Source organism: Lissotriton vulgaris, chromosome 5 (assembly GCF_964263255.1).
Source record: "Lissotriton vulgaris chromosome 5, aLisVul1.2, whole genome shotgun sequence".
Taxonomy (NCBI): Eukaryota; Metazoa; Chordata; class Amphibia; order Caudata; family Salamandridae; genus Lissotriton; species Lissotriton vulgaris.
This window is the reverse complement of record NC_141693.1, coordinates 1414183313-1414197720: the sequence shown is the minus strand read 5'-3', so window position 1 is coordinate 1414197720 and position 14408 is coordinate 1414183313. Positions and strand designations below refer to the sequence as shown.

Here is a 14408-nt window from a genome sequence, read left to right as displayed (position 1 = left end):
TTGAAAGTGCAGGTGGGTTGCCCCCTGCACAAAGAAACACATAGAGCTTTTAAACAGCTATTTCGTATTTCTTTTGAATGTGTTGCTCCCAGGGCAGCACAAGCTCGTGGCTGCCCTGAGGGCAGTACATTCTTCATAATAGGTTTCGCTTTCCCTGTCTCCACCCGGCGCACTTGCTTAAAGGTGCACTGTGTGGCAAACAGGCAAAGTGTGCCCTTTCAGTAATACAGGCCTAGGTGTCCAAACAAATGCCAGTGGTCTACATACCACATGTAAGTACCACGATGGATGCATCCTCCTATACCCTCTCCCTGATTCAGACATGATGAGAAGAGTGGGGTTTACACTTAATCCAGAAGAGGGGGTAGAGTTCAAGCTGCTGCAAGGATGAAGGTAGTGAGTTCCAGAGATCCACTGTTTTCACTCGAAAAACCCAATCTCACAAAAAAAGCTTTTCCAAGCTTAACGTACAAAATACATTGATCAGCTGAGTGTAGAATCATGGTGTTACGGTTTACAATATGAACTGGTACAGATACAGGTAATTAGCTTTACAGGTAGTTATAATAAAGCATCCACCCTGGCACACACAATCCACACAAGTAAAGTGGCGTCTCAGATTGTTAATATGAAATATAAGCAGCTATTATCCTACAGACCCGACCCTGATTAATGTGTCACAATGCATGCATGACCCTATAAGAAACTCACCTCAATACTCAATCACTACTACACTCCCCTTGAACGGCAGGCCTTTTTGTTAGGGCAAGCCACAACCACAGTGTGAGTCCGGTCGTATTCACTTTGCAAAGCCCTGTGCCTCAAGTCAAAGGCAAGGGTAACTATGTAAAGATGATGAACAATGTGTCGCTGAGGTCTACCAATGATGGACCCAAAACAATTTGCTGATGTGCATGCGCAAAATAGGGTGAAAGCTATATCAGAGGATTGCATAGCTTTGCCGACATACAAGTGTGACTTGTGCAAGTGTATAATTGAACTGACCACACCAAGGTAGTTGTAGGAGAAGACAAACAGTGAAATCGTTAAATCAAATCATTCAATTCGCCCATGCAAATTGGGGAGGGGCATGAAGTGGCCAATGGCAGGCAACATAATAGAGGGGATCAAACGCAAACGAAGCCAAACCCAGAGACACTTTGATCATTCAAAGTGGGGAAAAACAACCTTTCTTCCTGTTTTACCAGACCCAGAACTCCGGTTGTTTTAAGCAGATGTAAAGTAGCAAATAGTATAAATACGAGGAACAAATCATATCAGTGTGTCTTTTAACAGAAAGCTGACATCTTGGGACGGTGTTTTCACTTGGAAAGAAGTTAAAAACTCAGAGTGAACTCATTTTCCAGGTGCCCACCATATTGGTTTGGATCCTGAGGACCACTCACTCCAAACCAAAGATGCAGCACCGCCTGTGTGGAGAATGTACGCTGGGAAGATTCATAACCACTGGTAAATTCAGTACAGCCTGACACCGCCTCTTCGTTCTGGTTACATTTACAAACAACTTACCCCCGGTCTCACCTTTTGTTATTATGCACCGAGCACCCTGTGATTATATTGTAGGATCATAGCCCACTGCATATTTACAATTCAGAAAAAATGTAGAGCATGTGTTTTATGTAGACATCTAACAGTTACTGCTTGACAATAACTCCACATTGACTAAAGCTATGAGCTGAGGTTGCTTTGTGATTTGCTAATATGCGTAAAAAGTTACATTTTGCTGAGCATGAACGGTCAACATAAAACTCAGCAGGTGGCATCCTAGTAGAAGAGAAAGGGGACAAAAAGTAATTGAATTCAAAGATGGCAGAACCGTACAGAAAGTACTTTCAGTTCAGGGAGTAGTGAAACAACAGCGAGAAGGAGGCACTGCACGACGACACTATAGGCAGACCGAAGACACCTAGGGACACTTTATTTGCTACTGTTTTCATGTGCTTGAGTCTCCACATTTTACACAAAAATAATTTCTCCTCAGTAAACTGATCTCTGTAGTTACTCACTCATATTGCCCCTGATTAAAACAACTTCTTTGTATCTTCATATTTCCCTGAAATATTTTTTAAAAAAATCACTGACCCAACTTTAAGCATGGAAAGCCCCATCTTGGCCGCCATGATTGAAAGTGGTTAATGAGAGGATGAAATGGTATTGTGTGTGCGATTGCTATTGGAAGATACCCATTCTGTAAGTTCAGCAGTTGTACCCTCAGGGTGTCCTTGTTTAAGGTAGGTGCACTGGAGTACACCTGATATCAGGGTTTGCTAACATCATTATATGGTTTGTAAATATATAACCCAAACTGAATTCAAACTATTGATATTGCCCCTAGTAACTGATTTTCTGCAGTCCTCGTATTTCCGTCGTCCACCCAATTTCCTGCAGAGGGCTCAGGTGATGTATCGGGCTGGATCCAAACTACATGAAGCCACAATATAATACAGTAACATAAATAAATACATTCATCATTACTGGCCATGAGATATCCAATAGCCAATCAGGGGTGCACTATGATAAGCCTTCTTTAGCAGGATTCACTTTGATCAGTTACACGGTTGCATGTGAGACTTGCTTCTCACTGTGAGAAAATAAATCAGCTAATGAATTGCTGGACACTGCTTTGATCTTAAATTAGTGGTACTTTACAATCCCAACATTTAGTTTGTCCTCAACAATGAATGGTAGATGTTGTAAATATTCATACATGCTGAGTGATATTCGCTATTTTTTTGCAAATTCAAGTTACTTCCAATAACAACTGTCTGATAATCTCCTTACTGCTTGGAGTAAAAATCATTATGCTATTAACACTTATTTTTGTTAGTGGATTGCTCTCTTCTACTAATATGAAGGTAGATGCTGTGCTCTGCTTTTCTGAAATATTAATAATAATGATTAATGCTGCTAGACTGTGTTTTGAATTATTGCGCCTTAATTTGAGACAAAGCTCTTAACATCCTTGTCACTTCTGGCTGGAGTGATCAGGAGAAATGTTCCTACAGGATACTCCCTTGCATATGGTTGACACAACAGAGTGTTGCACCTTTAGACGGCATACGTTATAACTCTTGCCTTATAACTATTGCAGTTGGATGGGAAGTATTGATTGTCTTCCACTTCAACTTCTTATTCCTGCTTCTCCTTTGCCTCAAAAGGCCAATTCACCACCTTATTCCTACCACTCACTGCCTGCCAGCTTTCCCACTACCCTTGTAAAAAAACACTGAGCCAATAGCACACCACAGCTGAATTTCTGTCTTTCTTTTTCAAGTTGCCGCCTCAGGTAAGGTATGCTTTCATATGAACATGAATGTCTCAGTGCAGCTCTGCAGTGTGGAGATGTAATAATGTAATTTGGCCTAATCACTGTAAGTCTCCAGATATGAGCGGCTGCTTTTCAACTGAGAAACACATGATCAAAAGATTTATAGAAATATTCCAACATCCATAAAAATATACCATGCCGGCACTCAGTAGGGAAAAAAGAAAGGCCACACTTACCCAAGAGTTGTCATAGTAACTATGGTATACCAAAAGGAGGCTGGAATGCTAGTGAACTTGCTGGCGGATGACCCTTTCTCTGCATAAAACATCACCGTAGCAAAGATAATGATTGCCATTGTGAGTGAGAAGAGAAGAAAGCCAAGTTCAGAAGCGCAGCTTTTGAGGGTGTAGCCAAGGATCCGCAAACCTTGGGAGTGACGTGAAAACTTGAAAATCCTGAAGACCCTGAAGACCCGTAGAGTCACAAAAGCCCCACTCACGTCCTCATTGTTGGTCATCACCAAGCCTATGTAGTAGGGCATGATGGCCACCACATCGATGATGCTCATCACGCTTCGCATGAACCTATAGCGACTTGGGGCCGCAAAGAATCTTAGTAGATATTCAACTGTGAATATCATCACACAGGCGGTGTCCAGGCAGAAGAAGGCTACTGAATACCGCTCACCACATGGCAGCTCCTTGTTTCCAGGCACTAAGCCACAGGGAACAGTTTCCACAACGTTAGTAATGACAGACACTGCAATAAAGAAACCAGTCACATAGTAGAAGACTAAGGCCAAAGTGCTTGTATGGGGGTTTTCAAAGGCTCTCCACATTGTCTGGCGGATATTGAGTGAGGGCATGGCTTCTTTGTTCTTCTCATTCTCCTCATCATCCTGCAGTCTCTCTGCATTTTCTCGCTTCCTGTCCTTGTACTCTTCATAGCAGCAATCACCAATGATTTCTGGTAGGATCCCATAGAAGGCCAGCTCATCGTCATAAGCAGAGATGCACTCGTATCTCGGGTAGTGCAACTTGCCACTTCGGTAGAAATTTAAGATGCTCCTAAATACTTCTGGGTCTCTGTCGAAAAAGTATTCCTGGGTTTCCTCATTGAAGAAGAAGTCCTTCTCTGTACTTCCCAAGAGCGTGTCGGGGTACCGCTCCAGGGTAGTCCTCCACGTCTGGAAGCGTCTTCCACTGACGTTAAGGACAATTAGCTCGTCCTGTCTTTTATTTTTTTCACCTGGTGCCAGAGGCATAGGGCAGTTGGCCACGGGCATCCACCCAATAGCAGCTGCCCTGGCAAAGGGCAGCCATGCTGCTACACCTGCTGCCATGCTGGCTCTAGGTGTCGGTCCAGGAAAAAGCTCTGCTTCCTTTAAAACCAGTTTGACTTCAGATCAGGTTCATCTATTTAAAGAAATAATGAAAACTTCAATGAGGACAAGTATAATTACAATGTGCTTCACCTATCAGTTTGACAAATGCAATTTCAAGAGCAATTCAGCTAATGTTAAACCGTATGCTTTATGTCCCAACAAATACCTGCAAACAATCAATCATCACAGGCAATCACAGGAATCACAAAGCATGGCATAAATCGCCTCGAAGGTCATAGGGTTTTGCAAAGAATGCATAATGCAAATTATTTAATGCTACTTAAAATACATATCGTCTAATACAGGCAGGAATATAATTTACTGATGGGTCAATAAGTCAACAAGTGTAGTAATTGTCTTCTCTTTTATTTGTAGACATGAAGGGATAAATGATGTACAATAAGGTTAGGACATCACTGGGAGAACGTGTATTATCACTTCCACCTCCTTCAAAACGTAACCTGGCGTAATTCGGTGGAGAATGGGGAAAAATAGGATACACCCTCTTGAAATAAATGCAAGCGAAATTAACTTTTTGTTAAAAAAAAACACACTCGCACACCAGCTGTGGTGTTGGTGAACGTTGATATTGTTATCAACAGATAATGATGACACCGTGGGCAGTTGTCAAAACACTGAGATGTGCTAATGAAATGTAAATCCTTTAATTGTCTAAAACTTCAGCAGCAGGCATCAATCCACAGGCGTTTTCCCAAAGTACTAATATTCGAGGACCACAAGCTGTTGTAAGACAGCCTTTAAGTTTACGTGCAGTGCGAGTAAGAGATGTGAAGTGGTTCGGAGTATTTTCCCCAAACTCTTCTACAGAGTGGTGGCTTGTAAAGCAAGTTTTAACAAGTGGCAATTAACATTTTGCTTCTACTCAGTACACATACTGAACGTCGAAGATGAAATCTCATCATGTAGTGGCGAAAAACACACCCTAGGGTTTGACATATAACCAGTGAATAGATCGACAGAGAGGTAGATAGAAACAGAGACAGAGAGCGAGCGAGCGAGAGAGAGAGAGAGAGAGAGAGAGAGAGAGAGATATGCTGGGCAAGGGGTGTTCTTTGATGGAAGGGTGGATGTATGGATGGAGACTGATGAGTAAGTTGCTGGGTGGTTATATGTATGGATAGAGTGGTAGAACTAGCGACTCATATCTAGGTAAACAGACACACACTGACCGAGGCAGAAAGAGGTCACCTGCAGATGGAGTCCCCTTGTAATCCATAAGCACACACACGCGCGCAAGCTCGCTCACAAACGCTCATTGTATGTCTGCATGTTAAATGACACATCCAACGCTTTTATTTTGACATGTCGATGAAATAAAATCCTTTGGCGTGTTTCAGTAGAAACGCGCTATATTATGAGCAATGTGAGAATCCAGCTGTGTTGTCTCTTTAAAGAACAGGTTGTGGTCCAAGCGCACGCCTAAGGCAGCAACTTTTGCAGCCGATGTCGGTGTTGTTGCCGCGCACACAGTCACACACGCCTCCCTCCTTCTTTATAGCTTATTCAACCTCGGAGCATAAATCGCTCAAACTGAAACGGTGAAAGGAAAGTGATTTATTTTACAACAGGGTCTGTGTGTTCAGGGTTAATAATGGAGGTCCATCTAAGGATCGACTCAGAAAATCGAGTTGTAATTGTCTGGGTGCGATCCTTTTAGAATGTATTCTATCAAAAGGCACCACCCACCCTCCCTCGCCCCCCAACCCCCCCACTCCGCTCACCACCAAACATGCAAGAGGGGAGGGCGGTTTACCTGCTTGATATTCGCTTAATTGAAGTGCCGTCGCTCCCTAAACTAAACGCCGAGAAGGTCGGAAAAGGTCTCACGCAAAGGGAATAAATTCCAGCAACAGGCTCCTCATAAACACGTAGAAACTTCGCAGACACTCTCGCACACATCCACATCCGATCATTCCCGAGCCCACCAGCAGCAGCCCCTTACCTCTAAAAGTGAAACACATGGAGCAGAACACCAAAATGGGGCCCGGGGACAACGACGACACTCAGCGCGTGCCTCTCTTTATGGTTCAAGTAACCAGAAAACCCACACACAAAAAAAAACACAGGAAAGGCAAAAGATGGATGGCTGCGCCGTTTTCCGCTGGTTCTCCTCTTGCTGGGTGATGGAGTGGGTGGGTGTCTATGGCTGGTGGGGTTGTCTCATAGAATCCAGAGGCTGGATGTCTGTTCTTCTGCTGAACATTGGTACCCAGTTGCTGTGGGGTTGTGGTTCGGAGGGATGGGTGCGGGAGGAGGGGTGCTGCTGGCGCGTCTCTCCTGGTGGTGCTTGCAGGGAAGGGCTGGGCAGGGAGGATCTTTCCTGCGCGCCTCAGTTCCAGTCCCAGCGAGGCATGCTGTAAAACAGGAGCAAGGGGAGAGAGAGAGAGAGGGAGTCCAGGGAGAGGGGGGAGAGAGCGCGCGCGAGAGAGACAGCGTGCGGCTCGCGGAGACTCCGGCAAATGCAGTCGTTAAATACATAGCAAGGCTGACACTGCATGCTAATGGGAGCCCATCACTTGACACGGGGTGCGAGAACTTCAAAGTTTGGTGGTGTGATGAGGGGGGCACGCAGGACTACCAGCCTCTCACATTTTCATCTTTGTTTTAGAAAATGTGCCATTCTGTTCCAAGCACCTCACAGCGCTAACATTTTCTTCCTCATCTTTCGCAGTCATTACCCTCCACCGCACCTTTTATCCTAAACGCACGGTTCTCACGCTGTATTTTTTTTAAAAAAAATTCTTGGGAGGGGGCGCACACATAAAGCGGACACAGAGCCTTACGTCGGGGCTGCGCTGCGCCAAACACAGCGACATAAAGGGCATGTTTCAAATAAGCACCATCTTGTTCGGTTCGTGTTTGGGGACTCGGGTGGGCGAGGAGCGGGGAGGGTCGGGGAGCGGGAAACGAGAGCTGGCGGTCAGCCCCGCACCTGCTGCCACCAGGCTGTCACTCACGGATGCTACACGCATCATCACTTCTTGTTTGGCCGCGCGCGTCTCATCTCACCCACCATTGAGCTCTTTTTAATACACAGGTACCAACCTGTTGATTTGGTCACGTGCCCGCCATATCCGCCCTAGGATACCGATATGGAGATAGCTATCTCTGTCACCACCCTCTGCAATTACAGCATCCATGCGTCCAGGGAGCTTTAAAGGCGTCCTATTTTTAGATCACAGACGACTCTGGGTGGGTGTCGAGGGGCGACAGGGGAGTTTGGGCAACCCCTGGAAAAGAGGGGGGGGGGGAGGGAATGGGACTCGGCTAACATCGGCCCCTCCCGCACCTGCCATCGACAGGGTTCCCTTTCATTTCAGCAAGAGCATTGATCCCGGAGCGAAGACAGGTGGCGCCCTCCCCCAAACAGCGCACCTCCCGCTTCTCGACCCTCCAGCGCAGCAGGTGGGGGCACACGGGATCAAGCCTTAGTTTAGACTCGGGTTCAGCGGGGCACGTGACAGGGCTGCGCGGAGACCGGGAGCAACGCCGACTCCCTTCAGCCTCCGCTGACCTCGAGGACGCACGGCCAGGCTATTTTTAGCCCCTGCCTTTGTGCCGTGTCTCTGGTGTGAAGCCCGATCGAGATCAGCGGAGGCGCAGCAGGTACTCTCTGCTCCACGGGAGCTAACGTGAACTGAGCAGGTAGAGGCGAGGGGGTGGGATATGAGGGCACATTAGGGTGTGATGGGAGCAGCGAGTTGGAAGAAGGGCAGAGAAAGCAGGGGAGAGGTGATGGTGGGCTGGGAGGGGGTATTGGGGAGGACACGTAGCAAAGGGCAGGTAGAACAGGAGAGGGATTGGTTTATATGCGAATGTGATCTGTGGATGTGGCACCAAGATGAGGTATCAATAGGCAGAAGATGAGCATTTGGAGGAGAGAGAAAGAGATACAGAAAGGCCTGTGGATCATTGAGAATTAATAGTCACAATGTAAGGCAGAAGACGGGCAGAAAAATGAGAAGGACAGAGATAAACAGAAAAAGTGCAGCGGGCAGTGTGATAGGAGAAGCACAATGAGGTGTAGCATATGGGCAGATGGAGGAGGACAGGTACAGATATAGACACAAAGGGAGCTTTGGGAGGGGAGCTATTGTCATGTCCTTTAGGATAGTCTTGTCATGCATACCCCATTTTACATGCATTGTCCCATCCATACAACAATAACAAATCTGAACAGGTGTCCTTTTACCTAGTAGCTTCCTCTCTCTTCGACACCAGGCACATAGTATCCTATCATATTACCTGTACCTGACGTACATAAACATGTCCTCAGGCACGGCATAATTATTCTGTATAAGGGTTACCACTTTTTTCATCCTTTGCCAACAGCCCGTTGAGCATGATGGCATTTGTTTGGAAAACATATATGATTGGAAAACATTTATGATTGTTTTCAAGACATATAGATTCTATAAGAAACCCTGGAGTGACCACTCTAGAATATAAGACCCTTATTTTCCGCTTGCAAATTAGAGGATAATTCCTTCCATGCTGACATGGTACTGCATGCTAAATCTTCGCCACACAGCAGTCTGACATCTCTTGCGGGGTGGCATCCTCGAAGCAGAGATGGGGTCCTTCATTTTCAACCATCAGGTGAGGGGGATCGTTTTTCCTTAGGAGTTTGCCAGACTACATATACGCATAAGTGTATAAAGAAGGCTCTCTTGGACCTACAATACTAGTCAACCATGAATCAAACAGACACAACTATATAATTCAAACACACATATGCATACACATCCAGAAATAATGGTAACAAAAATATCTTAAAGGTGAACCCCAGAAAGACAGCAGAATATTACAAAAAGATTTAAAAAAAACTATACATTAAAAATACAAATTGGTTTTCTTATATAGTATACATGACATTGAAACATTAAAAACAATCCATTACATGTATTCACATATAAAGCTACCAGGAGAGACATGACAATCGTGAAAAAATAAATTAATCTAAATCGGCTCTTTCCAACAGGTGGAGGAGACGCGAACAGACGACGTGACGTGACCCGCCATTACGGACTTTAACTTTGTTGCAGGTGGGCAACCCTGTGTACTATTCCTGAAAATATAGAACGGACACTATATATTAGTCCTTAGTCCCTCTTGATAATCCCATCAATGAATCACTAGAGGATTCATATTGATCAGCATTGTAAAATAACAGTGGATCTGATGGACCTCGTTTTATTTTAAAGTATTGGAAGGAGTGACTATATTCTCCTTCATACACGATCAGTGGTTTATCAAATTTTAAATCGATTTGGAGAGAGACAAGTATTTATGTCTTGAAGAAGGTGGCATCTTAACAATTTATTACCAACGAAACGCATCAACGCCAATTTCCTTCCTGGTTACTTCCAGAAACTACCTCATGTCTATCAAAGATCATGTTCTAAAATACTGATGGTGTCTATGATTTGATTCCTGTTGGAAAGAACCAACTAAGATGAATTTATTTTTTCACATTTGTCGTGTCTCTCCTGGTAGCTTTTATATTTGAATACATGTATTTGATTGTTTTTAATGTTTCAATGTCATTTTGAGTACACTGTAATAAACCCAATATGTGTTTTTATTTTATAGTTTAAAAAAAATCTTTTTGTAATATACAGCTGTCTTTCTGATGTTCACCTTTAAGGTATTTTTATTACCATTATTTCCGGATGTGTATGCATATGTGTGTTTGATTTATATAGTGGTGTCTGTTTGATTCATGGTTGACTAGTATTGTAGGTCCAAGAGTGCCTTCTTTTTACAATTATTTGTGGTACCCTGTCTCTTGACCAGTGGGGTTGCTACCTTTTCTTATACATACATATACGCATATACATGCTACGCATACAGATCTAGGCTAGGTACATTTAGGCAAATTACTTAGAGCATACATTTTAGGAATATGCAAGTGCTACTGTTTTTATCTGAACTGCTTATGTTAATCTTATTAGCACTATGGTAAAAATGTGTCTACTATTTACTATATTGGTACTTGCAATCTCTTTTGTATGCTTATGTCTCCTGATTGTCGCAGCAAATATGTTTTACACAAGACTGATGCTGGACCAATACATACTTATTGAAACATCCTAATCGTCATCCTGTGCAATTTCTGAAATTAAGCAAGCATGAATGACTGAGCGAAAAGTACCTTACTGTTTTCCACGATCCCTGAGGAATCAGGGTTGTCTTGTTCAGTGGTTGCCAAAAACTATCTACACCACTGTAAGATACAGGGGGTGGTAGTGGCACTGTAGAGTTAGCTGGTCTAATGACTGACATATCCTCTGAGGGTGTCCGGAAGAGGTTGGGACACCAAGCCCTCAGTTTAGGTCATCCAAAGCGCACTGGTCCTGGGGATTCCTAGGAACTACTTGACATGGCGTCCAGTATTGGTTTGGTTCTTATATTAACGGTGAAAATCTGAGTACTTTAGTCATGCTTTCTCAGAAAACCCTACTCATACTTTTTCAGAGATGTCTGAGGTGGGAAGGGAAACCTGCCTCAACCTAGCAGATATACTCTGTGTATTGGCTGAAGGTTTAACAAGCTTGAAAGAGTAGAAAGTTCCCACATTGTGCAGAAACTCTAACATTTCTAAAAACATTTGTTCTTCTCCATTTGAAAATGACTGAGGCCATGAGCAGTGGTGCAGGGAATGGAAAAGAAGAGCTTGCTAACACCCTCAACATTACAGAGAACTGTAGAAATGCAGTAACTATTCAATTGATAGAACACAGTATACTCACAATAGGTCAGTCAATCAGTCATTTGTTAAGTGCACTACATACCCGTGAGGGTCTCAAGGCTTGGGGGGAGGAGGTGGGGGCTGCTACTGTTACTTTCATGATTGAGGCACACAAGCTGTTCGGATCAGAGGTATTCTATTCTTAGGTTCAGTTCCCACCTGCAGATCCACAGATTAAATTGTTCCACACATACATTGCGGTTGAACCACCAGATGAATGCATTCCATACAAAGACATTGAAGTCCCCTTAACTTATCCGCAACACAGAAACTAGTTTAAAGGTACCCTTCCATACACAACATTTGTCGTGAGACTCTGTCCACTCAGCATAGAAGGAGTGATCTGGCCGGTCTTAGCCACATACACTCCATATCCCGAAATAGATACATTACCAATAGATGAAGTCTGTACAATATACAAAGACATAGTCAGACCATTCAGACACATTGTTCAGTTTGTCATGCGAACAATAACAGTCCAACCTGTGAGAAATGCTCCAGTCGGTCTACATCAGATCACACCGACAGTTAACCAACAGACACTGATATCAGAAATAGGGACAATACCTTCAAAATGGGAGCAAATTCCATTCTGGATAGCACAAAAAATTGCACAGACAGAAGCAGTATTTCCCCATACGGGTCCACAGGAAACACATAGAATGCTAACCATTTGTTTGCCAATGGGGATGGTTTCTTCAATTGAAGATTGTACCACATGGGGAACAATCTTTGCTGCAGTTTACATCAGACTACACAGTACCCCTTCCATAGCGGTCATTCCAGAGGTATTGAAACAGATAGAGAATGAGTACAGGGCAGGACCTGCCCTGGACTTGGGGAGGAAACTGATAGATAATGTTGCCCAAGTCTCTGCAATCATGCTGAGCAACATAAACGGGGAGGCAGCAGCAGTGGCTAGACACCACATACAAGGGTAAGTAGCTCCTATAAATAAAGAGTGACAATTACCAAAAAATTATCAAAGAAACCTATGCCGTATTAGGTAGACTTAGTTTGTGAGCCAAACTAGGAAAGCCACAAATGGCAGATAGTCCAGACAAGGGCAACTCTAAGCATGCACCGGCTTCTTCTAAAAAGAAATGGGAGAACATAAACTTTAAAAAGAACAATACAGAAAAGAATTGAAGATCAAGGGGTGGGTCTCCCGAATGGGAGTCCTCTGAAAGGAGGTATAACCTTAGGAATCGTGATAACATTAGGAAATCTGACCGGTATCAGGACACTGATACACGTTCTTTTCGTTCCTTTCAGGGTTCATCAAAAAACTTAGCAAGGGAAGGGTGATAAGAACTAAAGACTGAAGATCGACCAAAGACAAAAAGGGAAACACATAGTACTTCAAATTCTATTATCACACAGGAAGAATAACCTAAATCTAAACCTCAACTCAAAAAGAAGAAAGTAGCTGGCTTAAAAATTTGACATGTGCGGTCAGCTATGGGTTTTGGGTATACAGGATAGGGGAGCTCACACAGTGCGTTTATAGTATGTGGTGATGGACAAATTTAAAAATGCGTTGGACGGTGCTGCCTGTGTAGAGGAAAACCCTAAAGCCTCTAAATGGTGGATGGGCATGGGATGCCTTGACACCATAAAAATGTACAACAGGTACTGGGCACACGTATAATTAAACAATTATGGTAGTACAGTTGTTCGAGACAAATACTATTGACACCGGTAATGAGGTAAAGCCAGTGTATTGTGCTTTATGTAAGTCTTTTTTTTGGTTTTTACAAACGCCAGCCGACACATGTTTCATCAACAGGGCAGTGCCTGTGACTCATCAGGGCCGTAAGTGGCGCAGTGCGTAATCGGAATACCGGTGATGGTACAGTTATAAGGAGGGTATGGTAGTCAACAAAGGTATGGATACGAAGTAGAGTCATGCGAAGCAGTCGGATACGACTGAAGCGAGGTAACCTGGGATGATAAGTCACTGCGGCGATGTTCATCCCGCTGAACATCGTCGCAGTGATTGATTGGCCAAAAGTGGAAAGCGTAATTTTGCCTGCTTTCTCCGACCTCATTCCAGAATCTTTACAAACATTCATACGTGCTGGAGTGGGCTCTAGCGCTAGCTTCGGCATTATACCGCAACCATGTAGGGTGGGAAGTGGAGTCCACCAACCATGAAATCCCATTAAAATGTACTCCAAATCCACAGAGACAGTATCCTACTAAAAATGATGCAGAAAGACAGGTCAAAGAAATCTTTGACCAACTTGAATACCAAGGTGTAATTGAGACTTGCTCCTCCCCGATGAACAATCCTTTGTTTCCTGTATTGAAACTTGACAATGCATATCGTCTAGTTTTAGATTACCGACATTTAAACACATGCACACGAACATCTGCAGTTCAAAATGCACATAGTGCTGCATTAATGAATACCATTGTGCGGAAGAAATACAAAAGGACATTAGGTATCTAGAATGGATTCTTCTGCCAAAATATAGCTCAAGACAGCAGATATTTGACTGCATATTCTGCCCTAGGCACTCAGCCGAATTTTTGTCATTTGCCCCAGGGGTATAAGAACATCCCGGGGCTATTCTCAACAAGAGTGTCAGATATATTACAAACATGAGATGAGGAGGTGAGGTTCGTTGGTTTCTGACATCGTCCCGTATTTAGCCGCTATTTTGTGTCTCGTCGCCATTTTGTGTTGCCCTCACTCAGGCAGCATGGCGAACGGAGTGTTTTTGCTTTTCTCAGCTGGTACGTGTCCCTTCTGTTAAAGAGTAACTCCCTGCCTTTGTTTACGAAACCGATGTCAGGGTCTGGCTGAGTTCGTTAATCCATGTCTGGGTTGATTGATCTCTGGGTTGATTGATCCCTGTCTCGACTGACTATTTGGCTTCTCCTATTCTTTCCTTACATTATCTTATCTGACTGGCCTTCGCTATTCTCTCCTTGTATTCTCTTGTTATACAACTATC

General features: G+C 43.8%; 1 protein-coding gene across 1 annotated transcript in view; it reads right to left on the bottom strand.

Annotated features, from left to right (window-relative positions):
- KCND3 (potassium voltage-gated channel subfamily D member 3) overlaps positions 1-6923 on the bottom strand; it is a 950457-nt gene extending 943534 nt beyond the window's left edge. Inside the window, exons 1-2 of the mRNA XM_086920365.1 lie at positions 6637-6923; positions 3526-4704 (exon numbers count right to left, since the gene is read on the bottom strand). Coding sequence (XP_086776491.1) covers positions 3526-4631 — 1106 coding nt within the window. The 5' untranslated portion in view covers positions 4632-4704; positions 6637-6923. The remainder of the gene's footprint in view (positions 1-3525; positions 4705-6636) is intronic.
- Positions 6924-14408: the final 7485 nt, after the last annotated feature.